General features: G+C 48.0%; 1 protein-coding gene across 2 annotated transcripts in view; it reads left to right on the top strand.

The window, feature by feature from the left end:
- LOC149270082 (FUN14 domain-containing protein 1) overlaps nucleotides 1-26,479 on the top strand; it is a 47,300-nt gene that overhangs the window by 13,603 nt on the left and 7,218 nt on the right. For both annotated transcript variants that reach the window (XM_089464216.1, XM_089464217.1), the window contains one exon: nucleotides 18,262-18,457. In XM_089464216.1, the coding sequence (XP_089320342.1) occupies nucleotides 18,262-18,457 (196 nt within the window). The remainder of the gene's footprint in view (nucleotides 1-18,261; nucleotides 18,458-26,479) is intronic.

A 26,479-nucleotide genomic window follows, 5' to 3' on the forward strand; every position in this document is an offset into this window, starting at 1 on the left:
GACTGAATGGCCTCTGAAAAAGCCGCGGGGTCAAAAGTATCCAGCCGATACGATTCCCTCCACAAGGTTGACGCCCTGGCAGATGGCTCACCTATTGTGAACAGAAGTGCCGTATGGTCGCTGCCTGTATAGCTATCGCAGTGGCTCCATGTTGCTTCCCGAACGAGGGATGAAGTGACAAAAGTAATGTCGATAACAGATCCGTATCCTGCCCGACTGAAGGTGTGCTCGTGGCCAGTGTTGAGCAGTGCAACATCTAGTGTCGCGAAGATCTCCTCCATTCTAACTCCCAGCAGTTAAAATCTCCAGCTACAATGGCCTTCCGACCCCTAGCATCCTCGGCAAGCTCGTCGAGCACCGTGTGAATTCACTGAGCTGCATGCTGGGGGCCAGATAGCAACTGTAAAGCCATAAGTTACCATATCGGCCGCGTACGAACCCATTGAATGACTTAACATTCGAATGTACGTTCGTTGAGTTGCCGCATACCCACAACGCAGCTTTGCCATTAACGTCTGTTGACCATGTCCTAGGGCAGCTGGTTATACAGTGGTGGGGCTCACTGAGAAAAGCTACGTCTATACATTTTTCCCTAATGGTCTGCTCTAGAAGATCTTGGGCAGCAATACAATGATTTAAGTTAAGCTGCAAGAACCTTAACATTTCATTTTACGAGCAGCCTCACGGTAGGATGGGCACTTGAAGCTGCCTGCTGAATGGTCCGTCTGCTTTTCACCTTTCCGGATGCAGAGGCTACATTTTGGTGGCTTGGTGCATGCTTTTGCATCCATCCCATCTCTCCACACCTGAAACAGGCGCGCTTTAGGTCACAGTCGCTGCGACAGTTTACTACCCATCCTATTCTAATTTTGGACAGCTCGAGCAGAGTTTGCGTCACTTCTGGGTCGTTTTTGCATGGGCTTGCGTCCTTTAACGACTGTCCAGCTGTTCGGGTTTGTCTGTCGACTTGACTGGTTGGTTTTATCGGCTTCAGCCTGTAGAGCCATGGGCTCTATTGGATTTGCTGCGCTTTTATTGTGCCTCGGCTTCTTCGAGGGAGTTTTCCTCTGCTCAGTGGCAACTTCCCTCGACCGCTTGGGCGTATTACTACCTGCTGTAGCACTAACGCTCGCTGTTTTAGCCTTTTCAGCTACTTTGTTGACCAGCGTGGTCTGCACCTCGCAGTCTTTGACCGGTCGGTTGCAGAACGATTCGGCCGTCTTGTGGAGACTGACCAGCCTAGCCAGCTCCTCTCTCATTAGTGCATTTATATGCCGTTGCCCCCCCAAATAAGGCAGACAAACCCTCTAGCGTAACTCCTATTTGAGTTAACGCTTCTTTTAAGGGGTGCCTGGAACTCAGGCACTGGAGACTGATTACAAGTCGACGGCTGCGGCAACGCCCTCTGTTGTTGCTGCGGCGATCGCTGCAACGAGGAAAGCTTGCAGCTCCTCCTCCATCATGGCCTCCATATTGCTCCGACTACCACGGCGTGAAGACTGTAGTGGGCACTGCCTACTAAAATAATTTGAGCTTAGACACCGCAGTAACTTAAAGTCAACTTAAGAGAGCCCGAAAGTATGCACTACTTTTAATACCTGCTACCTCACACCAGCAGCTAGGTTGCTGTCTTTGCTGAGACTTAGCAACTCACCAAAGTTAGTGAGCAGCTGATTGTCCGCTGCAATTTCCAGCACTACTACCAGCACCTGATTTTTTATTCTTTGCACAAATGTGACGCCTAATGTGTGTCTGCGTGTGTTGTGCGCGTGTGTGTGTGCGCGTGTGTGTGTACGCGTGTGTGTGTGCGCGTGTGTTTTTTTTTTAATATTCATTTATTGACAAAATTATATGACAAATTGCAAGTTGCGTGGTGGCTAGGATAGCGCGCGGTGCTTGCAGGACGGCCGTAAAGCATTTCTTCGCAAGCACTATGCGCTACCTTAGCCTGGGACAGCTCGTCTTCTCGATCGCTCGACTCTGCGGAGCTCCATCATCACCGTGGCCGCGAAGGTGCTTGTTAGTTCCCAAGCTTCCTCCGATTCCAGCATGGCGTTGACTAAGTTGTCCGCTCTGATGGAGCGGCCCACTGCCTCTTCCAGACGACGCCTCTCCTCCAGGAACCGTCCACATTCGAAAAGAATGTGGTTGGCGTCTTCCACATGCCCTCGCTCGCACCAGGGGCACTCGTCAGATTCCTCGTGGCCAAAGCGCTTCAAATAGCTCCGAAAGCATCCATGACCCGAGAGGATCTGCGTAAGGTAGAAGTTAACCTCGCCATGTTTGCGGTTAACCCATGGTTCAAGCTCCGGGATGAGCTTGTGCGTCCACCGCCCTTTAGCTGAGCTATTCCACCTTCTTTGCCATCGTGCGATGCTGTTCGCCCTGACAGCGTTGAGTCGCGTAGGCCCGTGCGAATTCCGCTCCACGGCTTCGGCGACCAAATACTCCAGTGGCACCATACCGGCTATGACGAGCGCCGCGTCATCGGAGATAGTCCTGAAAGCGCAGCTGACTCTGATTGCGCTCAGTCTGTAGATCGCGCAAATGCCTCGGCTGTAGCTCGGCGTTGCCATTGCTCTTGCCTATATTGGCGCAGCATAGAGGATGACAGACCTAATGACGCTCATTAGGAGGAGACGTCGTTGCTGTTTAGGTCCCCGCGTGTTAAGCATGATTCTCGAGAGAGCTCTACAAGAATCAGCTGCCTTTTTATGCACATATTCTAAGTGCTCGCGGAATGTTAATCTTGTGTCTATCATGACACCAAGATATCTTATCGCCCTCTTGGACGCAATGGTGACGCTGCCGATTTTTATATTGGCAGTTTCCACTCTTTTGCGACTGCTGACTAGTACAATTTCGGTCTTGTGTGCCGCAAGCTCGAGCCCAGCTCCTGTCAACCAGCTTCGTATGCGATTGATACTTTCGCTGCACATATCCTCTGTATCTTTGAGCTCCTTTCCTATGGCTACGACAGCTACATCATCAGCAAAGCCAATGGTGTGCGCGCCTGCTGGTAGTTCCAAGCGCAGTACGCCGTCGTACATGATGTTCCATAGGAGAGGCCCCAGCACTGAGCCTTGGGGTACTCCAGCTGACACTGTATGAGTTTGGGGACCCTCACTCGTGTTGTATACCAGTGTTCTTCCTCTGAAATAGCTCTTTATTATCTCTCTTAGATATTTAGGGATATTATATTGTGACAGCGCATTCAGTATCATATCCCAACTAGCTGTGTTGAAGGCATTCCTTACATCCAGGGTCGCGATGATACAGTATTCCTTCGTCCCGTGCCTCCATCTGGTGCCTTGAATAGCGGAAGTGGCCAGACCAACAACTTTGTTAAGCGCGTCCGTTGTTGACCGGGCCTTCCGGAATCCAAATTGGTTTGGTGACAGGCCTCCGGCGCTTGCAATCGCAGTCTCCAGCCTAGAGCAGATCAGTTTCTCAAACACCTTTCCCATGGTGTCTAAGAGACAGATCGGTCTGTACGAAGATGGCTCATCTGGTGGTTTGCCAGCCTTGGGTAGCAATACCAGATTCTGGGCTTTCCATTTTGCCGGGAACGTCTCTTGGATCAGGCATTCGTTAAATAATTCGGCGAACGTACTTGGGTGCAAGGCGAGGGCTAGCTTTAGCGCACGATTTGGGATCCCGTCCGGCCCTGGAGCTGTGTTGGTTCTAAGACCTCGGAGAACTACTGATATTTCTTCCTCTGTAACTAAAACAATTTCAGTGCTCGTTGAGCCCTGATCAGCAGACTCGGACTCAGGGGCGTGAATGGAGCTTAAACTTTCTGGAAAGAGTGTTTCCACAATCGATTTAAGCTCCAGACGATCCGTAGGCTGCACCTGTCTACCTGCGTATAGTCTTTTAACTACTATCTTATATGCCCTGCCCCAAGGGTCATATTCGGCTGAGTCGCACAACTGTAAAAAACATTCTCTTTTGCTTGCCCGAATGGCCTTCTTCAGCTGTCTTCTAGCTGCCTGGTAAGCTAACTGTTTCTCAAAAAACGTTGACCTACCGCGAGCCCGTTGGTAGCTTCTTCTCGCCTGGATGCATTTGCGACGAATGTCACCTATTTGCGTATTCCACCAATACGTAGGATCATGTTGTCGCGTGAACTGCTTGCGACGTAACATGCTGCTATTGCAGGCACACTGTATTTGGGCTACCATTTGGCATGCTCTGGCCTCAGCATTACCAATTGTACCTAGAGACTGAATGGCCTCTGAAAAGACCGCGGGATCAAAAGTATCTAGCCGATACGACTCCCTCCACAATGTTGACGCCCTGGCAGGTGGCTCACCTATTGTGAACAGAAGTGCCGTATGATCGCTGCCTGTATAGCTATCGCAATGGCTCCATGTTGCTCCCCGAAAGAGGGATGAAGTGACAAAAGTAATGTCGATAACAGACCCGTATCCCGCCCGACTGAAGGTGTACTCATGGCCAGTGTTGAGCAGTGCAACATCTAGTGTCGCGAAGATCTCCAGTAGGATACGACCTCTGGCATTTGTTGTTGGGCTACCCCATTCTAGCGCCCAGGAGTTAAAATCTCCAGCTATAATGGCCTTCCGACCCCTAGCATCCTCGGCAAGCTCGTCGAGCACCGTCGTGAATTCACTGAGCTGCATGCTGGGGGCCAGATAGCAACTGTAAAGCCACAAGCTACCATATCGGCCACGTACGAACCCATTGAATGACTTAACATTCGAAAGTACGTTCGTTGAGTTGCCGCATACCCACAACGCAGCTTTGCCATTAACGTCTGTTGACCATGTCCTAGGGCAGCTGGTTCTACAGTGGTGAGGCTCACTGAGAAAAGCTACATCTATACATTTTTCCCTAATGGTCTGCTTTAGAAGATCTTGGGCAGCAACACAATGATTTAAGTTAAGCTGCAAAAACCTTAACCTTTCATTTTACGAGCAGCTTCACGGTAAGATGGGCACTTGAAGCTGCCTGCTGAATGGTCCGTCTGCTTTTCACCTTTCCGGATGCAGAGGCTACATTTTGGTGGCTTGGTGCATGCTTTGGCACTGTGACCCATCTCTCCACACCTGAAACAGGCGCCCTTTAAGTCACAGTCGCTGCCGCAGTTTGCTGCCATATGACCGTAATCGAGGCACTTGAAACAGCGTTTAGGCTGCTCCACGGCTCGGATACGGCAAACTACCCATCCTATTCTAATTTTGGATAGCTCGAGCAGAGTTTTAGCTTTCCCAATTGGAAGAGCAACCGTAGCTCTTTGCTGTCCACCAAAAGCTGGCCGAAGCGATTTGATAGCCTCAATGGGGAGTGAGCTATCCTTCAACTCCACCCTAATTGCCTCCAAGATCTCCTCTTTGGTCGCTAACTCATCTAGATCGCGAATATCAACTTGCGCCGATTCGGTAAGTGTTTTAACTACCGCTCGGTCTCCCAAGGCCTTGCCTACAGCTTCGTGCAGAGCCTCAGCGCTATGCTCCGGCTTCCTACTCAGTTGCAGTAAAAGGTCCCCCTTAGCTGTCTTCCTAATGCCTTGAACGTCGCTGCTCAGATGCTTCAAATTTGGGTCGTTTTTAACTACACGAAGCATGTCCGCATAGCTGCAACCCCCTACGCCTGAAATCGCAATCGCGTCAGTCCTGGGACGTTTTTGCATAGGCTTTCGCCCTTTGACGACTGTCCAGCTGCTCTGGTTTGTCTGTCGGGCGGCCTGGTTTGGTTTTTCCACTCTTTTGCGACTGCTGACTAGGACAACTTCAGTTTTGTGTGCCGCTAGCTCGAGCCCAGCTCCAGTCAACCAGCTTCGTATGCGATTGATACTTTCGCTGCACATATCCTCTGTATCTTTGAGTTCCTTTCCTATGGCTACGACAGCTACATCATCAGCAAAGCCAATGGTGTGCGCACCTGCTGGTAGTTCCAAGCGCAGTACGCCGTCGCACATGATATTCGGGGATATTTGGGGACCCTAACTCGTATTGTATACCAGTGTTCTTCCTCTGAAGTAACTCTTTATTGTTTCTTTAAGATATTTAGGGATATTCTATTGTGACAGCGCATTCAGTATCATATCTCAACCAGCTGTATTGAAGGCATTCTTTACGTCCAGGGTCGCAATAATGCAGTATTGCTTCGTCCCATGCTTCCATCTTGTGCCATGGATGGCGGAAGTGGCCAGACCAACTTTGTTTAGCGCTTCCGTTGTTGACCGGGCCTTCCGGAATCCAAATTGATTTGGTGACAGGCCTCCGGCGCTAGTAATCGCAGTCTCCAGTCTAGAGCAGATCAATTTCTCAAACATCTTTCCCATGGTGTCTAAGAGACAGATCGGTCTGTATGAAGATGGCTCATCTGGTGGTTTGCCAGCCTTGGGTAGGAACACCAGGTGCTGGGCTTTCCATTTTGCCGGGAACGTCTCTTGAATTAGACATTTGTTAAATAATTCAGCGAACGTACTAGGGTGCAAGGCGAGGGCTAGCTTTAGCGCACGATTTGGGATCCCGTCCGGCCCTGGAGCAGAGTTGGTTCTAAGACCCCGGAGAGTTACTATGATTTCTTCCTCTGTGACTAAAACAATTTCAGTGCTCGTTGAGCCCTGATCAGCAGACTCGGACCCAGGGGCGTGAATGGAGCTTAAACGTTCTGGAAAGAGCGTTTCCACAATCGATTTAAGCTCCAGACGATCCGTCGGCTGCACCTGTTTACCTGCGTATAGTCTTTTAACTACTATCTTATATACCCTGCCCCAAGGGTCATATTCGGCTGAGTCGCACAACTGTAAAAAACATTCTCTTTTGCTTGCCCGAATGGCCTTCTTCAGCTGTCTTCTAGCTGCCTGGTAAGCTAACTGTTTCTCAAAAAACGTTGACCTACCGCGAGCCCGTTGGTAGCTTCTTCTCGCCTGGATGCATTTGCGTCGAATGTCACCTATTTGTGCATTCCACCAATACGTAGGCTCTTGTTGTCGCGTGAACTGCTTGCGGCGTAACATGCTGCTATTGCAGGCACTCTGAATTTGGGCCACCATTTGGCATGCTCTGGCCTCAGCATTACCAATTGTGCCCAGAGACTGAATGGCCTCTGAAAAAGCCGCGGGGTCAAAAGTATCTAGCCGATACGGTTCCCTCCACAAGGTTGACGCCCTGGCAGATGGCTCACCTATTGTGAACAGAAGTGCCGTATGGTCGCTGCCTGTATAGCTATCGCAGTGGCTCCATGTTGCTTCCCGAACGAGGGATGAAGTGACAAAAGTAATGTCGATAACAGATCCGTATCCTGCCCGACTGAAGGTGTGCTCGTGGCCAGTGTTGAGCAGTGCAACATCTAGTGTCGCGAAGATCTCCTCCATTCTAACTCCCAGCAGTTAAAATCTCCAGCTACAATGGCCTTCCGACCCCTAGCATCCTCGGCAAGCTCGTCGAGCACCGTGTGAATTCACTGAGCTGCATGCTGGGGGCCAGATAGCAACTGTAAAGCCATAACATACATATACATTTTTATACATTTTTCCCTAATGGTCTGCTCTAGAAGATCTTGGGCAGCAATACAATGATTTAAGTTAAGCTGCAAGAACCTTAACATTTCATTTTACGAGCAGCCTCACGGTAGGATGGGCACTTGAAGCTGCCTGCTGAATGGTCCGTCTGCTTTTCACCTTTCCGGATGCAGAGGCTACATTTTGGTGGCTTGGTGCATGCTTTTGCATCCATCCCATCTCTCCACACCTGAAACAGGCGCGCTTTAGGTCACAGTCGCTGCGACAGTTTACTACCCATCCTATTCTAATTTTGGACAGCTCGAGCAGAGTTTGCGTCACTTCTGGGTCGTTTTTGCATGGGCTTGCGTCCTTTAACGACTGTCCAGCTGTTCGGGTTTGTCTGTCGACTTGACTGGTTGGTTCTATCGGCTTCAGCCTGTAGAGCCATGGGCTCTATTGGATTTGCTGCGCTTTTATTGTGCCTCGGCTTCTTCGAGGGAGTTTTCCTCTGCTCAGTGGCAACTTCCCTCGACCGCTTGGGCGTATTACTACCTGCTGTAGCACTAACGCTCGCTGTTTTAGCCTTTTCAGCTACTTTGTTGACCAGCGTGGTCTGCACCTCGCAGTCTTTGACCGGTCGGTTGCAGAACGATTCGGCCGTCTTGTGGAGACTGACCAGCCTAGCCAGCTCCTCTCTCATTAGTGCATTTATATGCCGTTGCCCCCCAAATAAGGCAGACAAACCCTCTAGCGTAACTCCTATTTGAGTTAACGCTTCTTTTAAGGACTTGGGTGCCTGGAACTCAGGCACTGGAGACTGATTACAAGTCGACGGCTGCGGCAACGCCCTCTGTTGTTGCTGCGGCGATCGCTGCAACGAGGAAAGCTTGCAGCTCCTCCTCCATCATGGCCTCCATATTGCTCCGACTACCACGGCGTGAAGACTGTAGTGGGCACTGCCTACTAAAATAATTTGAGCTTAGACACCGCAGTAACTTAAAGTCAACTTAAGAGAGCCCGAAAGTATGCACTACTTTTAATACCTGCTACCTCACACCAGCAGCTAGGTTGCTGTCTTTGCTGAGACTTAGCAACTCACCAAAGTTAGTGAGCAGCTGATTGTCCGCTGCAATTTCCAGCACTACTACCAGCACCTGATTTTTTATTCTTTGCACAAATGTGACGCCTAATGTGTGTCTGCGTGTGTTGTGCGCGTGTGTGTGTGCGCGTGTGTGTGTACGCGTGTGTGTGTGCGCGTGTGTTTTTTTTTAATATCCATTTATTGACAAAATTATATGACAAATTGCAAGTTGCGTGGTGGCTAGGATAGCGCGCGGTGCTTGCAGGACGGCCGTAAAGCATTTCTTCGCAAGCACTATGCGCTACCTTAGCCTGGGACAGCTCGTCTTCTCGATCGCTCGACTCTGCGGAGCTCCATCATCACCGTGGCCGCGAAGGTGCTTGTTAGTTCCCAAGCTTCCTCCGATTCCAGCATGGCGTTGACTAAGTTGTCCGCTCTGATGGAGCGGCCCACTGCCTCTTCCAGACGACGCCTCTCCTCCAGGAACCGTCCACATTCGAAAAGAATGTGGTTGGCGTCTTCCACATGCCCTCGCTCGCACCAGGGGCACTCGTCAGATTCCTCGTGGCCAAAGCGCTTCAAATAGCTCCGAAAGCATCCATGACCCGAGAGGATCTGCGTAAGGTAGAAGTTAACCTCGCCATGTTTGCGGTTAACCCATGGTTCAAGCTCCGGGATGAGCTTGTGCGTCCACCGCCCTTTAGCTGAGCTATTCCACCTTCTTTGCCATCGTGCGATGCTGTTCGCCCTGACAGCGTTGAGTCGCGTAGGCCCGTGCGAATTCCGCTCCACGGCTTCGGCGACCAAATACTCCAGTGGCACCATACCGGCTATGACGAGCGCCGCGTCATCGGAGATAGTCCTGAAAGCGCAGCTGACTCTGATTGCGCTCAGCCTGTAGATCGCGCAAATGCCTCGGCTGTAGCTCGACGTTGCCATTGCTCTTGCCCATATTGGCGCAGCATAGAGGATGACAGACCTAATGACGCTCATTAGGAGGAGACGTCGTTGCTGTTTAGGTCCCCGCGTGTTAAGCATGATTCTCGAGAGAGCTCTACAAGAATCAGCTGCCTTTTTATGCACATATTCTAAGTGCTCGCGGAATGTTAATCTTGTGTCTATCATGACACCAAGATATCTTATCGCCCTCTTGGACGCAATGGTGACGCTGCCGATTTTTATATTGGCAGTTTCCACTCTTTTGCGACTGCTGACTAGTACAACTTCGGTCTTGTGTGCCGCAAGCTCGAGCCCAGCTCCTGTCAACCAGCTTCGTATGCGATTGATACTTTCGCTGCACATATCCTCTGTATCTTTGAGCTCCTTTCCTATGGCTACGACAGCTACATCATCAGCAAAGCCAATGGTGTGCGCGCCTGCTGGTAGTTCCAAGCGCAGTACGCCGTCGTACATGATGTTCCATAGGAGAGGCCCCAGCACTGAGCCTTGGGGTACTCCAGCTGACACTGTATGAGTTTGGGGACCCTCACTCGTGTTGTATACCAGTGTTCTTCCTCTGAAATAGCTCTTTATTATCTCTCTTAGATATTTAGGGATATTATATTGTGACAGCGCATTCAGTATCATATCCCAACTAGCTGTGTTGAAGGCATTCCTTACATCCAGGGTCGCGATGATACAGTATTCCTTCGTCCCGTGCCTCCATCTGGTGCCTTGAATAGCGGAAGTGGCCAGACCAACAACTTTGTTAAGCGCGTCCGTTGTTGACCGGGCCTTCCGGAATCCAAATTGGTTTGGTGACAGGCCTCCGGCGCTTGCAATCGCAGTCTCCAGCCTAGAGCAGATCAGTTTCTCAAACACCTTTCCCATGGTGTCTAAGAGACAGATCGGTCTGTACGAAGATGGCTCATCTGGTGGTTTGCCAGCCTTGGGTAGCAATACCAGATTCTGGGCTTTCCATTTTGCCGGGAACGTCTCTTGGATCAGGCATTCGTTAAATAATTCGGCGAACGTACTTGGGTGCAAGGCGAGGGCTAGCTTTAGCGCACGATTTGGGATCCCGTCCGGCCCTGGAGCTGTGTTGGTTCTAAGACCTCGGAGAACTACTGATATTTCTTCCTCTGTAACTAAAACAATTTCAGTGCTCGTTGAGCCCTGATCAGCAGACTCGGACTCAGGAGCGTGAATGGAGCTTAAACTTTCTGGAAAGAGTGTTTCCACAATCGATTTAAGCTCCAGACGATCCGTAGGCTGCACCTGTCTACCTGCGTATAGTCTTTTAACTACTATCTTATATGCCCTGCCCCAAGGGTCATATTCGGCTGAGTCGCACAACTGTAAAAAACATTCTCTTTTGCTTGCCCGAATGGCCTTCTTCAGCTGTCTTCTAGCTGCCTGGTAAGCTAACTGTTTCTCAGATAGCAACTGTAAAGCCACAAGCTACCATATCGGCCACGTACGAACCCATTGAATGACTTAACATTCGAAAGTACGTTCGTTGAGTTGCCGCATACCCACAACGCAGCTTTGCCATTAACGTCTGTTGACCATGTCCTAGGGCAGCTGGTTCTACAGTGGTGAGGCTCACTGAGAAAAGCTACATCTATACATTTTTCCCTAATGGTCTGCTTTAGAAGATCTTGGGCAGCAACACAATGATTTAAGTTAAGCTGCAAAAACCTTAACCTTTCATTTTACGAGCAGCTTCACGGTAAGATGGGCACTTGAAGCTGCCTGCTGAATGGTCCGTCTGCTTTTCACCTTTCCGGATGCAGAGGCTACATTTTGGTGGCTTGGTGCATGCTTTGGCACTGTGACCCATCTCTCCACACCTGAAACAGGCGCCCTTTAAGTCACAGTCGCTGCCGCAGTTTGCTGCCATATGACCGTAATCGAGGCACTTGAAACAGCGTTTAGGCTGCTCCACGGCTCGGATACGGCAAACTACCCATCCTATTCTAATTTTGGATAGCTCGAGCAGAGTTTTAGCTTTCCCAATTGGAAGAGCAACCGTAGCTCTTTGCTGTCCACCAAAAGCTGGCCGAAGCGATTTGATAGCCTCAATGGGGAGTGAGCTATCCTTCAACTCCACCCTAATTGCCTCCAAGATCTCCTCTTTGGTCGCTAACTCATCTAGATCGCGAATATCAACTTGCGCCGATTCGGTAAGTGTTTTAACTACCGCTCGGTCTCCCAAGGCCTTGCCTACAGCTTCGTGCAGAGCCTCAGCGCTATGCTCCGGCTTCCTACTCAGTTGCAGTAAAAGGTCCCCCTTAGCTGTCTTCCTAATGCCTTGAACGTCGCTGCTCAGATGCTTCAAATCTGGGTCGTTTTTAACTACACGAAGCATGTCCGCATAGCTGCAACCCCCTACGCCTGAAATCGCAATCGCGTCAGTCCTGGGACGTTTTTGCATAGGCTTTCGCCCTTTGACGACTGTCCAGCTGCTCTGGTTTGTCTGTCGGGCGGCCTGGTTTGAAATTTCAGATTCAGCTGTAGCCCGTAGAGCCATTGGTTCTTTTGGGTTCGCTGCACTTCTATTGGGCCTCGGCTTTTTTGAGGGAGTTTTCGACTCACTCGACCGCTTGGGAGTATTGTTACCTACTGTAGCACTAATGCTCGCTGCCTTAACGTTTTCGCCTACTTTTTTGAGTGGCGTGGTCTGCACCTCACAGTTTTTAACCGAACGGTTGCAGAACGCTTCGGCCGTCTTGTGAAGGCTGACCAGCCTAGCCAGCTCCTCTCTCATTAAGGCATTTATATGCCGCTGACCCCCAAATAAGGCAGACAAACCCTCTAGTGTAGCTCCTATTTGAGCTAACGCTTCTTTTAGTGACTTAGATGCCTGGCACTCAGCCACTGGAGCCTGGTTAGAAGTCGACGGCTGCGCCAACACCCTCTGTTGTTGCTGCGGCGATCGCTGCAACGAGGAACGACGCGCAAAAGCTTGCAGCTCGTCCTCTATCATGGCATCCATTTCTGCTCCGACTACCACGGCGTGAAGCCTGTAGTGGGCAATGGCTACTACTATAATCTGAGTTTACAACCCGCAGTAACTTAAACTCAACTTGACTACAGCTAGAGCCCGAAAGTATGCACTACTTTTAATAACTGCTACTTCACTCCAGCAGCTACGTTGCTGTCTTTGCTAAGGCCTAGCAACTCACCAACGTTAGTGAGCAGCTGATTGCCCGATGCAATTTCCAGCACTACTAACAGCTGTTAGAGTGAATGCACCTGATTTTTCTTATTGCGCAAGTGTGACGCCTAAAGTAACAAAATTTACGCGCCCACAAAAGACAAGGAAAGGAAAGAAGCCCTGACGCCAAAACACTGACGCTATCGCCCCCCCCTCTCTTGCACCACCGAATTATACCGCTTGGGAATTCCACGAACCGCCGCGCAGTAAGTCTCTGGTAGTTTTTTGAGGTCGCTGGGTACGCCGCGCCCACAGCAAACACGTTGACTTCAGTTCTTTCCACTTTCACAGGGGAAAACACAGTTCAAGCTATTGTCTACGATGACCACGATGACATCGACCGCACTCCGTGAAAACGCAAATCGTGTGTGTGTGTGTGTGTGTGTGTGTGTGTTTTTTTTATACCCTGAACCCATTTTCAATGGGAAATCAGGGTATAATGGTTTTGTTGAAATGTATGTAACAGGCAGAAGGAGGCGTGGCAGACCCCACAAAGTATATATATTCTTGATCAGGGCGACGAGCTGAGTTGATTTCGCCCTGTCCGTCTGTCTGTCCGTCTGTCCGTCCGTCCGTCTGTCCGTCTGTCCGTATGTATGAACGCGTCGATTTCAGAAGATATAAGAGCTAGAGACTTCAAATTTTTTTTAAAATGTCCGTAATTACAGCGCGCATATCAAGTTTATCATTAAAAATCGATAACTCATCCCGATCTTTTTTATCGATAAAAACCCTTATCGAAACCCAGTTATAAAATTATATCTTCTACACCTTTATTGCTAGAGTCTCCAAATTTTTAATGTATGCTTATATGCAATTTATACAATTTCGGTTTTTGTTAAAATTAACCCCCCACCCTTAAATTCACCCCCTCACCCTCACTTTTGTAAAAAGCGTATTTCAAATACTAGAGACTTGTGCTTTAGCAATTACATGCATATGTTATAATCATAATCTGAAAGTTTCATGAAGATCGTACGTCCACAAAAAAAGTTATTAAGCAATTAAGTTCTCATAGTAAGCGCTCACTGCCGCCCATGCGTGTATATGCTTGTATGTGTATATGTATGTAATTGTTTGTGTATGTGTGTGTGTATGAGTGTGTATGTATGTGTGTGTATGTATGCCCGTGTGTGCGTGCGTGTGTGTGTGTGTGTGTGTGTGTGTGTGTGTGTGTGTGTGTGTGTGTGTGTGTGTGTGCTTCCTGTGTAAGCTGAAAGTCGCGAAAAATTATTGAAATAGCTATTACTCCAAGGGTTCAGGGGATCTCGTAGTCGAGTAGTCTCGACTAGAGCTTTCTTACTTGTTTTTTTTTTTTTTTTATATTCATTTATTGACAAAATGATACAAATTGCAAGTTGCGTGGTGGCTAGGATAGCGCGCGGTGCTTGCGGGACGGCCGTAAAGCATTGCTTCGCAAGCACTATGCGCTACCTTAGCCTGGGACACCTCGTCTTCTCGATCGCTCGACTCTGCGGAGCTCCATCATCACCGTGGCCGCGAAGGTGCTTGTTAGTTCCCAAGCTTCCTCCGATTCCAGCATGGCGTTGACTAAGTTGTCCGCTCTGATGGAGCGGCCCACTGCCTCTTCCAGACGACGCCTCTCCTCCAGGAACCGTCCACATTCGAAAAGAATGTGGTTGGCGTCTTCCACATGCCCTCGCTCGCACCAGGGGCACTCGTCAGATTCCTCGTGGCCAAAGCGCTTCAAATAGCTCCGAAAGCATCCATGACCCGAGAGGATCTGCGTAAGGTAGAAGTTAACCTCGCCATGTTTGCGGTTAACCCATGGTTCAAGCTCCGGGATGAGCTTGTGCGTCCACCGCCCTTTAGCTGAGCTATTCCACCTTCTTTGCCATCGTGCGATGCTGTTCGCCCTGACAGCGTTGAGTCGCGTAGGCCCGTGCGAATTCCGCTCCACGGCTTCGGCGACCAAATACTCCAGTGGCACCATACCGGCTATGACGAGCGCCGCGTCATCGGAGATAGTCCTGAAAGCGCAGCTGACTCTGATTGCGCTCAGCCTGTAGATCGCGCAAATGCCTCGGCTGTAGCTCGGCGTTGCCATTGCTCTTGCCCATATTGGCGCAGCATAGAGGATGACAGACCTAATGACGCTCATTAGGAGGAGACGTCGTTGCTGTTTAGGTCCCCGCGTGTTAAGCATGATTCTCGAGAGAGCTCTACAAGAATCAGCTGCCTTTTTATGCACATATTCTAAGTGCTCGCGGAATGTTAATCTTGTGTCTATCATGACACCAAGATATTTTATCGCCCTCTTTGACGCAATGGTGACGCTGCCGATCTTTATATTGGCAGTTTCCACTCTTTTGCGACTGCTGACTAGTACAACTTCGGTCTTGTGTGCCGCAAGCTCGAGCCCAGCTCCTGTCAACCAGCTTCGTATGCGATTGATACTTTCGCTGCACATATCCTCTGTATCTTTGAGCTCCTTTCCTATGGCTACGACAGCTACATCATCAGCAAAGCCAATGGTGTGCGCGCCTGCTGGTAGTTCCAAGCGCAGTACGCCGTCGTACATGATGTTCCATAGGAGAGGCCCCAGCACTGAGCCTTGGGGTACTCCAGCTGACACTGTATGAGTTTGGGGACCCTCACTCGTGTTGTATACCAGTGTTCTTCCTCTGAAGTAGCTCTTTATTATCTCTGTTAGATATTTAGGGATATTATATTGTGACAGCGCATTCAGTATCATATCCCAACTAGCTGTGTTGAAGGCATTCCTTACATCCAGGGTCGCGATGATACAGTATTCCTTCGTCCCGTGCCTCCATCTGGTGCCTTGAATAGCGGAAGTGGCCAGACCAACAACTTTGTTAAGCGCGTCCGTTGTTGACCGGGCCTTCCGGAATCCAAATTGGTTTGGTGACAGGCCTCCGGCGCTTGCAATCGCAGTCTCCAGACGATCCGTAGGCTGCACCTGTCTACCGGCGTATAGTCTTTTAACTACTATCTTATATGCCCTGCCCCAAGGGTCATATTCGGCTGAGTCGCACAACTGTAAAAAACATTCTCTTTTGCTTGCCCGAATGGCCTTCTTCAGCTGTCTTCTAACTGCCTGGTAAGCTAACTGTTTCTCAAAAAACGTTGACCTACCGCGAGCCCGTTGGTAGCTTCTTCTCGCCTGGATGCATTTGCGACGAATGTCACCTATTTGCGTATTCCACCAATACGTAGGATCATGTTGTCGCGTGAACTGCTTGCGACGTAACATGCTGCTATTGCAGGCACACTGTATTTGGGCTACCATTTGGCATGCTCTGGCCTCAGCATTACCAATTGTACCTAGAGACTGAATGGCCTCTGAAAAGACCGCGGGATCAAAAGTATCTAGCCGATACGACTCCCTCCACAATGTTGACGCCCTGGCAGGTGGCTCACCTATTGTGAACAGAAGTGCCGTATGATCGCTGCCTGTATAGCTATCGCAATGGCCCCATGTTGCTCCCCGAAAGAGGGATGAAGTGACAAAAGTAATGTCGATAACAGACCCGTATCCCGCCCGACTGAAGGTGTACTCATGGCCAGTGTTGAGCAGTGCAACATCTAGTGTCGCGAAGATCTCCAGTAGGATACGACCTCTGGCATTTGTTGTTGGGCTACCCCATTCTAGCGCCCAGGAGTTAAAATCTCCAGCTATAATGGCCTTCCGACCCCTGGCATCCTCGGCAAGCTCGTCGAGCACCGTCGTGAATTCACTGAGCTGCATGCTGGGGGCCAGATAGCAACTGTAAAGCCACAAGCTACCATATCGGCCACGTACGAACCCATTGAATGACTTAACATTCGAAAGTACGTTCGTTGAGTTGCCGCATACCCACAACGCAGCTTTGCCATTAACGTCTGTTGACCATGTCCTAGGGCAGCTGGTTCTACAGTGGTGAGGCTCACTGAGAAAAGCTACATCTATACATTTTTCCCTAATGGTCTGCTTTAGAAGATCTTGGGCAGCAACACAATGATTTAAGTTAAGCTGCAAAAACCTTAACCTTTCATTTTACGAGCAGCTTCACGGTAAGATGGGCACTTGAAGCTGCCTGCTGAATGGTCCGTCTGCTTTTCACCTTTCCGGATGCAGAGGCTACATTTTGGTGGCTTGGTGCATGCTTTGGCACTGTGACCCATCTCTCCACACCTGAAACAGGCGCCCTTTAAGTCACAGTCGCTGCCGCAGTTTGCTGCCATATGACCGTAATCGAGGCACTTGAAACAGCGTTTAGGCTGCTCCACGGCTCGGATACGGCAAACTACCCATCCTATTCTAATTTTGGACAGCTCGAGCAGAGTTTTAGCTAGTGTGTGTGTGTGTGTGTGTGTGTGTGTGTGTGTGTGTGTGTGTGTGTGTGTGTGTGTGTGTGTGTGTGTGTGTGTGTGTGTGTGTGTGTGTGTGTGTGTGTGTGTGTGTGTGTGTGTGTGTGTGTGTGTGTGTGTGTGTGTGTGTGTGTGTGTGTGTGTGTGTGTGTGTGTGTGTGTGTGTGTGTGTGTGTGTGTGTGTGTGTGTGTGTGTGTGTGTGTGTGTGTGTGTGTGTGTGTGTGTGTGTGTGTGTGTGTGTGTGTGTGTGTGTGTGTGTGTGTGTGTGTGTTTGTGTGTGTGTGTGTGTTTGTGTGTGTGTGTGTGTGTGTGTGTGTGTGTGTGTGTGGTGTGTGTGTGTGTGTGTGTGTGTGTGTGTGTGTGTGTGTGTGTGTGTGTGTGTGTGTGTGTGTGTGTGTGTGTGTGTGTGTGTGTGTGTGTGTGTGTGTGTGTGTGTGTGTGTGTGTGTGTGTGTGTGTGTGTGTCGCCAAAAAAAAATTTCCCAAGTCAAGCCAAGCATGGCTGAGGTAACGTGATGGTTTGGGCCTGATGTCAGCAGCCGGCGTTGGGAACTTGGAGTTTATAGAGACTACGATGGATAAAGGCTAATATCTCGATATTTTGAAGTCCAATATAATTCAAAGTGCTCAGAAACTGGGACTTCAGATTTTACCAAGATAATGACCCGAAACGCTCTGTGACAATTGTCTAGACTTGGCTGGTCTCCAGTCACCAAAAAGTTGGTGGAATCTATCCCAAAAAGGCTTAAAATAGTAGTTAACCGAAAGGGTGTTCATAAAAATATTAATTTTTATACCCTGAACCCATTGAAAATGGGAAATCAGAGTATAATACTTTTGTTTAAATGTATGTAACAGGCGAAAGGAGGGGTGCAGACCCCGTCCGTTTGTCTGTCCGTATGTATGAACGCGTCGATTTCAGAAGATGAATGAGTATAAAAATATGGCGACCCTCGGCAATTCTTCTACAGTTTTAGAACTAGTAAAAAAATGTTAACACTTGTGTTACTTGAAAGCCCTGTCTGTCCGTATGCTTGAACACATCGATTTTGTATTTAATTTTGTGCGTTTTTGTGTATTCAGAAAAAATTCCGAAGAATCGTTTGAATATCACTTCTTCGAAGGGTTCACAAACTAATTGCCTCTTACTTATATGTGTAGTCTAAAGAGTTTTGTTATTTTTACTTATTACATATTATTGCTTATATCTTAAAGGGCGACTGGGTACACAACAATGAAGTTTGGAAAGTTTGCTGCATTTGCTATTGGAGGAAGTATTATTTTAATTGAAATTGCGCACCAAGAAGGATTTATTAAAATTGACTGGCCCAAACTGACGAAAAGTGTGGATAAAATAGCTGAAAAGGTGGAATCTTCTATATCAGGCAATGATCCAAATTGGATAGATAAGGTAAACATAGGTATCAATAATTTTCCTGTGATATAAGAATGCAACTGTTAATAATAATTTTATACGTTCAAAAGCTCAGTCTCAATAGTCATTGCATCAAAACAATACTACCACTGACAATAATACATACATAGATGAGACAAATGTAGCTAACCGTTTCTAAACTAAAACACACACACACACACATGCGTGAACATTCTGCGGAGGGCCAAAGTAATGTCCAGAACTGCTATCTGTGGATTTCTTAACAATATACAGGACAAATACAAATTAATAATTGCTAATATTCTTGACGAAATGATCATTCTTGCAATCCTTATGTTCGTGCCTGACCAATATGTGTGTCTTAAGCCTAATACAGAGCATGACGAAAGAAAATTGAGGACTTAAGTAAAGCATGGCGGAGGCAACGTTACGGTTTGGGCCTGTATGTCAGCAGCCTGCGTTGGGAACTTGGAGCTCATAGAGACTACGATGGATAAAAGCAAATATTTTGATATTTTGAAGTCCAATTTAATTCAAAGTGATCATAAACTAGGCCTAAAGGAAACTTAAGATTTGACCAAGATAATTAACCGAAACACCATGCGGGAATTGTCTAGACTTGGATGATCTGGAAATGTTCGAATGTTATGAAACCACCAGCCCAATCACCAGAAATAAATGTGATCGTTTTTGGAAATAGACATTAGATTTTTTTCGAGGGATGAGAAAAAATTACTTCAGATGTCACCAAAAAGTTTGTGCAATCTACCCCAAAAGGGCTCAAAATGGTAGTTAACCAAATGAGTGGTCACACCAATTTATATTTATACATTTTTTGTTATTTAAACACGTAGCTTTATTAATGATACCATGAACCCTTTGAGAGTGGAAATCAGGGTATTTTACCCTTTTGTGTATGTAATAGGCAGAAGGAATCTTCGCAGAGCTGTCCGTCCTTCGTCCCCAATTATACAAGTAAGAACGTTGCATTCGGGCGATACCGATTACAGAAGACTCATTCACAGCCCAAACGTTGTCAACCAGAGTATATAGTGCAATTTTCAAGTCTAGTGCGCAACAAAAAACAGGGCATGATCCCATTCAAATTTTAAAATCATCGATAGCTATTGCTATGATCATTGCATCATTGCGCGTGTGCTAAGGGCGACACAAGTTATGTTAGAGTAGACGGTTCGAACCTTTTCGATGTTTTTTTTTTTTTTTTTTTTTTTTTCATACATCTTTAGTTTTTTATGAAATAGTAGCTGGCCCGACAAACGTTGCATTGCCCTATCCATTATTTCTAGGTAAAAAATTGTTGAAAGCTATGTTGTTCAGGTTGGGATACACTCTGATTAATTTTTTAAATGGGATTTTCATTCAAGCACCTTGTGGTAAACGACATTCTTCGTTTTTTGGTCAGGTGCAAGAACGAATAATGCGGATGGTTTGCCAACACGTGAGCATGCCACGTACAATTGACCATGAGAAAAACACGCATTTTCTAGATTGAGGCCACAAATAGTCAAAGATTGGCCCTGTGATTTATTGATCGTAAAAATTGTATTTTAGAACCCCTAATAGGTTTACGACTCTTACAGCTACTCTCTACTAAATTAAGAGTGATAACTTTTTTTGTGTACCAAAAGGAAACAGAATAAAATGTATATAAAGCTAAAATGAAAACAATGATTGATTTTACCATTCAATGGATTAATAATTTTGATATTAAAGTGATGCCCAGTACTGCGTCGTGCAAGCACAATATCGCGTGCTTCCAAGCTTTCACCAACAATCAAGATTGTCACTTCATCGATTGTTGGAGCATTAAATGTGCGTTCATGTGTTCCAGCTGGTCTTTTATCTGCTCTGATTACTACTTTATAGTCATCTCTTGGCATGCGCTCTAAAGCAGTCTTGAACATCTTGACCAATACATGATGTTCGTGAAGCATTTGCTGCAAATCTTGGAGAATTGCTCTTTTCATAGCTATGTTGATTTCTTGACGCCGGTCAAGTTGTTCTTCCATATTGCCCATGAAGTATATTTGCAAGAATTTGTGCTGTGCATCTTCAATAGGTTGCAATGATCCAATGCGATGGCATATCTGACCTTGAATCTTTAAATTCAAAGCCATAGTTATAGTTAGATTTACAAACACTTTTTACAGAAATCTAACAAACTACATTATTCCAAATCAATCCTTGAACCAATTCTTATTGCCGTTTCACGGGCTGCCTCTCTTTGAGAAGCACGAATTAAGGCCCTTCTTTGCTGGGTACTAACGTGGCGCTCTTCTCGGGCGATTTCTCGCTCTTCGTCAGATAATTGACTCGCGATATTCCGTTTCCTAATTGCATTATGGGTCCGCCGGGAAAGATTAGATCTTCTAGGACGCGGCATTTTTATACCCTGAACCCATTTTCAATGGGAAATCAGGGTATAATGGTTTTGTTGAAATGTATGTAACAGGGAGAAGGAGGCGTGGCAGACCCCGCAAAGTATATATATTCTTGATCAGGGTGACGAGCTGAGTTGATTTGGCCCTGTCCGTCTGTCCGTATGTATGAACGCGTCGATTTCAGAAGATATAAGAGCTAGAGACTTCAAATTTTTTTTAAAATGTCCGTAATTACAGCGCGCATATCAAGTTTATCATTAAAAATCGATAACTCATCCCGATCTTTTTTTATCGATAAAAAACCTTATCGAAAACCAGTTATAAAATTATATTTTCTACACCTTTATTGCTAGAGTCTCCAAATTTTTAATGTATGCTTACATGCAATTTATACAATTTCGGTTTTTGTTAAAATTAACCCCCCACCTCTAAATTCACTCCCTCACCCTCACTTTTGTAAAAAGCGTATTTCAAATACTAGAAACTTGTGCTTTGGCAATTACATGCATATTCATGTTATAATCATATCTGAAAGTTTCATGAAGATTGTACGTCCATAAAAAAAATTATTAAACAATTAAGTTCTCATAGTAAGCGCACACTGCAGCCCATGCGTATTTATGCGTGGGTGCTTGTGTGTGTATGTGTTTGTGTATGTGTTTTTTTTTTTTTTTTTTTTTTATATTCATTTATTAACAAAATTATATAGCAAATTACAAGTTGCGTGGTGGCTAGGATAGCGCGCGGTGCTTGCGGGACGGCCGTAAAGCATTGCTTCGCAAGCACTATGCGCTACCTTAGCCTGGGACAGCTCGTCTTCTCGATCGCTCGACTCTGCGGAGCTCCATCATCCCCGTGGCCGCGAAGGTGCTTGTTAGTTCCCAAGCTTCCTCCGATTCCAGCATGGCGTTGACTAAGTTGTCCGCTCTGATGGAGCGGCCCACTGCCTCTTCCAGACGACGCCTCTCCTCCAGGAACCGTCCACATTCGAAAAGAATGTGGTTGGCGTCTTCCACATGCCCTCGCTCGCACCAGGGGCACTCGTCAGATTCCTCGTGGCTAAAGCGCTTCAAATAGCTCCGAAAGCATCCATGACCCGAGAGGATCTGCGTAAGGTAGAAGTTAACCTCGCCATGTTTGCGGTTAACCCATGGTTCAAGCTCCGGGATGAGCTTGTGCGTCCACCGCCCTTTAGCTGAGCTATTCCACCTTCTTTGCCATCGTGCGATGCTGTTCGCCCTGACAGCGTTGAGTCGCGTAAGCCCGTGCGAATTCCGCTCCACGGCTTCGGCGACCAAATACTCCAGTGGCACCATACCGGCTATGACGAGCGCCGCGTCATCGGAGATAGTCCTGAAAGCGCAGCTGACTCTGATTGCGCTCAGCCTGTAGATCGCGCAAATGCCTCGGCTGTAGCTCGGCGTTGCCATCGCTCTTGCCCATATTGGCGCAGCATAGAGGATGACAGACCTAATGACGCTCGTTAGGAGGAGACGTCGTTGCTGTTTAGGTCCCCGCGTGTTAAGCATGATTCTCGAGAGAGCTCTACAAGAATCAGCTGCCTTTTTATGCACATATTCTAAGTGCTCGCGGAAAGTTAATCTTGTGTCTATCATGACACCAAGATATCTTATCGCCCTCTTGGACGCAATGGTGACGCTGCCGATCTTTATATTGGCAGTTTCCACTCTTTTGCGACTGCTGACTAGTACAACTTCGGTCTTGTGTGCCGCAAGCTCGAGCCCAGCTCCTGTCAACCAGCTTCGTATGCGATTGATACTTTCGCTGCACATATCCTCTGTATCTTTTAGCTCCTTTCCTATGGCTACGACAGCTACATCATCAGCAAAGCCAATGGTGTGCGCGCCTGCTGGTAGTTCCAAGCGCAGTACGCCGTCGTACATGATGTTCCATAGGAGAGGCCCCAGCACTGAGCCTTGGGGTACTCCAGCTGACACTGTATGAGTTTGGGGACCCTCACTCGTGTTGTATACCAGTGTTCTTCCTCTGAAGTAGCTCTTTATTATCTCTCTTAGATATTTAGGGATATTATATTGTGACAGCGCATTCAGTATCATATCCCAACTAGCTGTGTTGAAGGCATTCCTTACATCCAGGGTCGCGATGATACAGTATTCCTTCGTCCCGTGCCTCCATCTGGTGCCTTGAATAGCGGAAGTGGCCAGACCAACAACTTTGTTAAGCGCGTCCGTTGTTGACCGGGCCTTCCGGAATCCAAATTGGTTTGGTGACAGGCCTCCGGCGCTTGCAATCGCAGTCTCCAGCCTAGAGCAGATCAGTTTCTCAAACACCTTTCCCATGGTGTCTAAGAGACAGATCGGTCTGTACGAAGATGGCTCATCTAGTGGTTTGCCAGCCTTGGGTAGCAATACCAGATTCTGGGCTTTCCATTTTGCCGGGAACGTCTCTTGGATCAGGCATTCATTAAATAATTCGGCGAACGTACTTGGGTGCAAGGCGAGGGCTAGCTTTAGCGCACGATTTGGGATCCCGTCCGGCCCTGGAGCTGTGTTGGTTCTAAGACCTCGGAGAACTACTGATATTTCTTCCTCTGTAACTAAAACAATTTCAGTGCTCGTTGAGCCCTGATCAGCAGACTCGGACTCAGGGGCGTGAATGGAGCTTAGACTTTATGGAAAGAGTGTTTCCACAATCGATTTAAGCTCCAGACGATCCGTAGGCTGCACCTGTCTACCTGCGTATAGTCTTTTAACTACTATCTTATATGCCCTGCCCCAAGGGTCATATTCGGCTGAGTCGCACAACTGTAAAAAACATTCTCTTTTGCTTGCCCGAATGGCCTTCTTCAGCTGTCTTCTAGCCGCCTGGTAAGCTAACTGTTTCTCAAAAAACGTTGACCTACCGCGAGCCCGTTGGTAGCTTCTTCTCGCCTGGATGCATTTGCGACGAATGTCACCTATTTGCGTATTCCACCAATACGTAGGATCATGTTGTCGCGTGAACTGCTTGCGACGTAACATGCTGCTATTGCAGGCACACTGTATTTGGGCTACCATTTGGCATGCTCTGGCCTCAGCATTACCAATTGTACCCAGAGACTGAATGGCCTCTGAAAAGACCGCGGGATCAAAAGTATCTAGCCGATACGACTCCCTCCACAATGTTGACGCCCTGGCAGGTGGCTCACCTATTGTGAACAAAAGTGCCGTATGATCGCTGCCTGTATAGCTATCGCAATGGCTCCATGTTGCTCCCCGAAAGAGGGATGAAGTGACAAAAGTAATGTCGATAACAGACCCGTATCCCGCCCAACTGAAGGTGTACTCATGGCCAGTGTTGAGCAGTGCAACATCTAGTGTCGCGAAGATCTCCAGTAGGATACGACCTCTGGCATTTGTTGTGGGGCTACCCCATTCTAGCGCCCAGGAGTTAAAATCTCCAGCTATAATGGCCTTCCGACCCCTAGCATCCTCGGCAAGCTCGTCGAGCACCGTCGTGAATTCACTGAGCTGCATGCTGGGGGCCAGATAGCAACTGTAAAGCCATAAGCTACCATATCGGCCACGTACGAACCCATTGAATGACTTAACATTCGAAAGTACGTTCGTTGAGTTGCCGCATACCCACAACGCAGCTTTGCCATTAACGTCTGTTGACCATGTCCTAGGGCAGCTGGTTCTACAGTGGTGAGGCTCACTGAGAAAAGCTACATCTATACATTTTTCCCTAATGGTCTGCTCTAGAAGATCTTGGGCAGCAACACAATGATTTAAGTTAAGCTGCAAAAACCTTAACATTTCATTTTACGAGCAGCTTCACGGTAAGATGGGCACTTGAAGCTGCCTGCTGAATGGTCCGTCTGCTTTTCACCTTTCCGGATGCAGAGGCTACATTTTGGTGGCTTGGTGCATGCTTTGGCACTGTGACCCATCTCTCCACACCTGAAACAGGCGCCCTTTAAGTCACAGTCGCTACCGCAGTTTGCTGCCATATGACCGTAATCGAGGCACTTGAAACAGCGTTTAGGCTGCTCCACGGCTCGGATACGGCAAACTACCCATCCTATTCTAATTTTGGACAGCTCGAGCAGAGTTTTAGCTTTCCCAATTGGAAGAGCAACCGTAGCTCTTTGCTGTCCACCAAAAGCTGGCCGAAGCGATTTGATAGCCTCAATGGGGAGTGAGCTATCCTTCAACTGCACCCTAATTGCTTCCAAGATCTCCTCTTTGGTCGCTAACTCATCTAGATCGCGAATCTCAACTTGAGCCGATTCGGTAAGTGTTTTCACTACCGCTCGGTCTCCCAAGGCCTTGCCTACAGCTTCGTGCAGAGCCTCAGCGCTATGCTCCGGCTTCCTACTCAGTTGCAATAGAAGGTCCCCCTTAGCTGTCTTCCTAATGCCTTGAACGTCGCTGCTCAGATGCTTCAAATTTGGGTCGCTTTTAACTACACGAAGCATGTCCGCATAGCTGCAACCCCCTACGCCTGAAATCGCAATCGCGTCAGTCCTGGGACGTTTTTGCATAGGCTTTCGCCCTTTGACGACTGTCCAGCTGCTCTGGTTTGTCTGTCGAGCGGCCTGGTTTGAAGTTTCAGTTTCAGCTGTAGCCCGTAGAGCCATTGGTTCTTTTGGGTTCGCTGCACTTCTATTGGGCCTCGGCTTTTTTGAGGGAGTTTTCCTCTGTTCGGAGGCAACTTCCCTCGACCGCTTGGGAGTATTGCTACCTACTGTAGCACTAATGCTCGCTGCCTTAATGTTTTCGCCTACTTTTTTGAGTGGCGTGGTCTGCACCTCACAGTTTTTAACCGAACGGTTGCAGAACGCTTCGGCCGTCTTGTGAAGGCTGACCAGCCTAGCCAGCTCCTCTCTCATTAAGGCATTTATATGCCGCTGACCCCCAAATAAGGCAGACAAACCCTCTAGTGTAGCTCCTATTTGAGCTAACGCTTCTTTTAGTGACTTGGGTGCCTGGCACTCAGCCACTGGAGCCTGGATAGAAGTCGACGGCTGCGCCAACACCCTCTGTTGTTGCTGCGATCGCTGCAACGAGGAACGACGCGCAAAAGCTTGCAGCTCGTCCTCCATCATGGCATCCATTTCTGCTCCGACTACCACGGCGTGAAGCCTGTAGTGGGCAATGGCTACTAATGTAATCTGAGTTTACAACCCGCAGTAACGTAAACTCAACTTGACTACAGCGAGAGCCCGAAAGTATGCACTACTTTTAATAACTACTACTTCACTCCAGCAGCTAGGTTGCTGTCTTTGCTAAGGCTTAGCAACTCACCAACGTTAGTGAGCAGCTGATTGCCCGATGCAATTTCCAGCACTACTAACAGCTGTTAGACTGAATGCACCTGATTTTTCTTATTGCGCAAGTGTGACGCCTAAAGTAACAAAATTTACGCGCCCACAAAAGACAAGGAAAGGAAAGAAGCCCTGACGCCAAAACACTGACGCTATCGCCCCCCCCTCTCTTGCACCACCGAATTATACCGCTTGGGAATTCCACGAACCGCCGCGCAGTAAGTCTCTGGTAGTTTTTTGAGGTCGCTGTGTGTGTTTTTTTTTTATACCCTGAACCCATTTTCAATGGGAAATCAGGGTATAATGGTTTTGTTGAAATGTATGTAACAGGCAGAAGGAGGCGTG

Source organism: Drosophila arizonae, chromosome 3, assembly GCF_054131065.1.
Source record: "Drosophila arizonae isolate 15081-1271.41 chromosome 3, UAZ_ARI_1.0, whole genome shotgun sequence".
Lineage (NCBI taxonomy): Eukaryota > Metazoa > Arthropoda > Insecta > Diptera > Drosophilidae > Drosophila > Drosophila arizonae.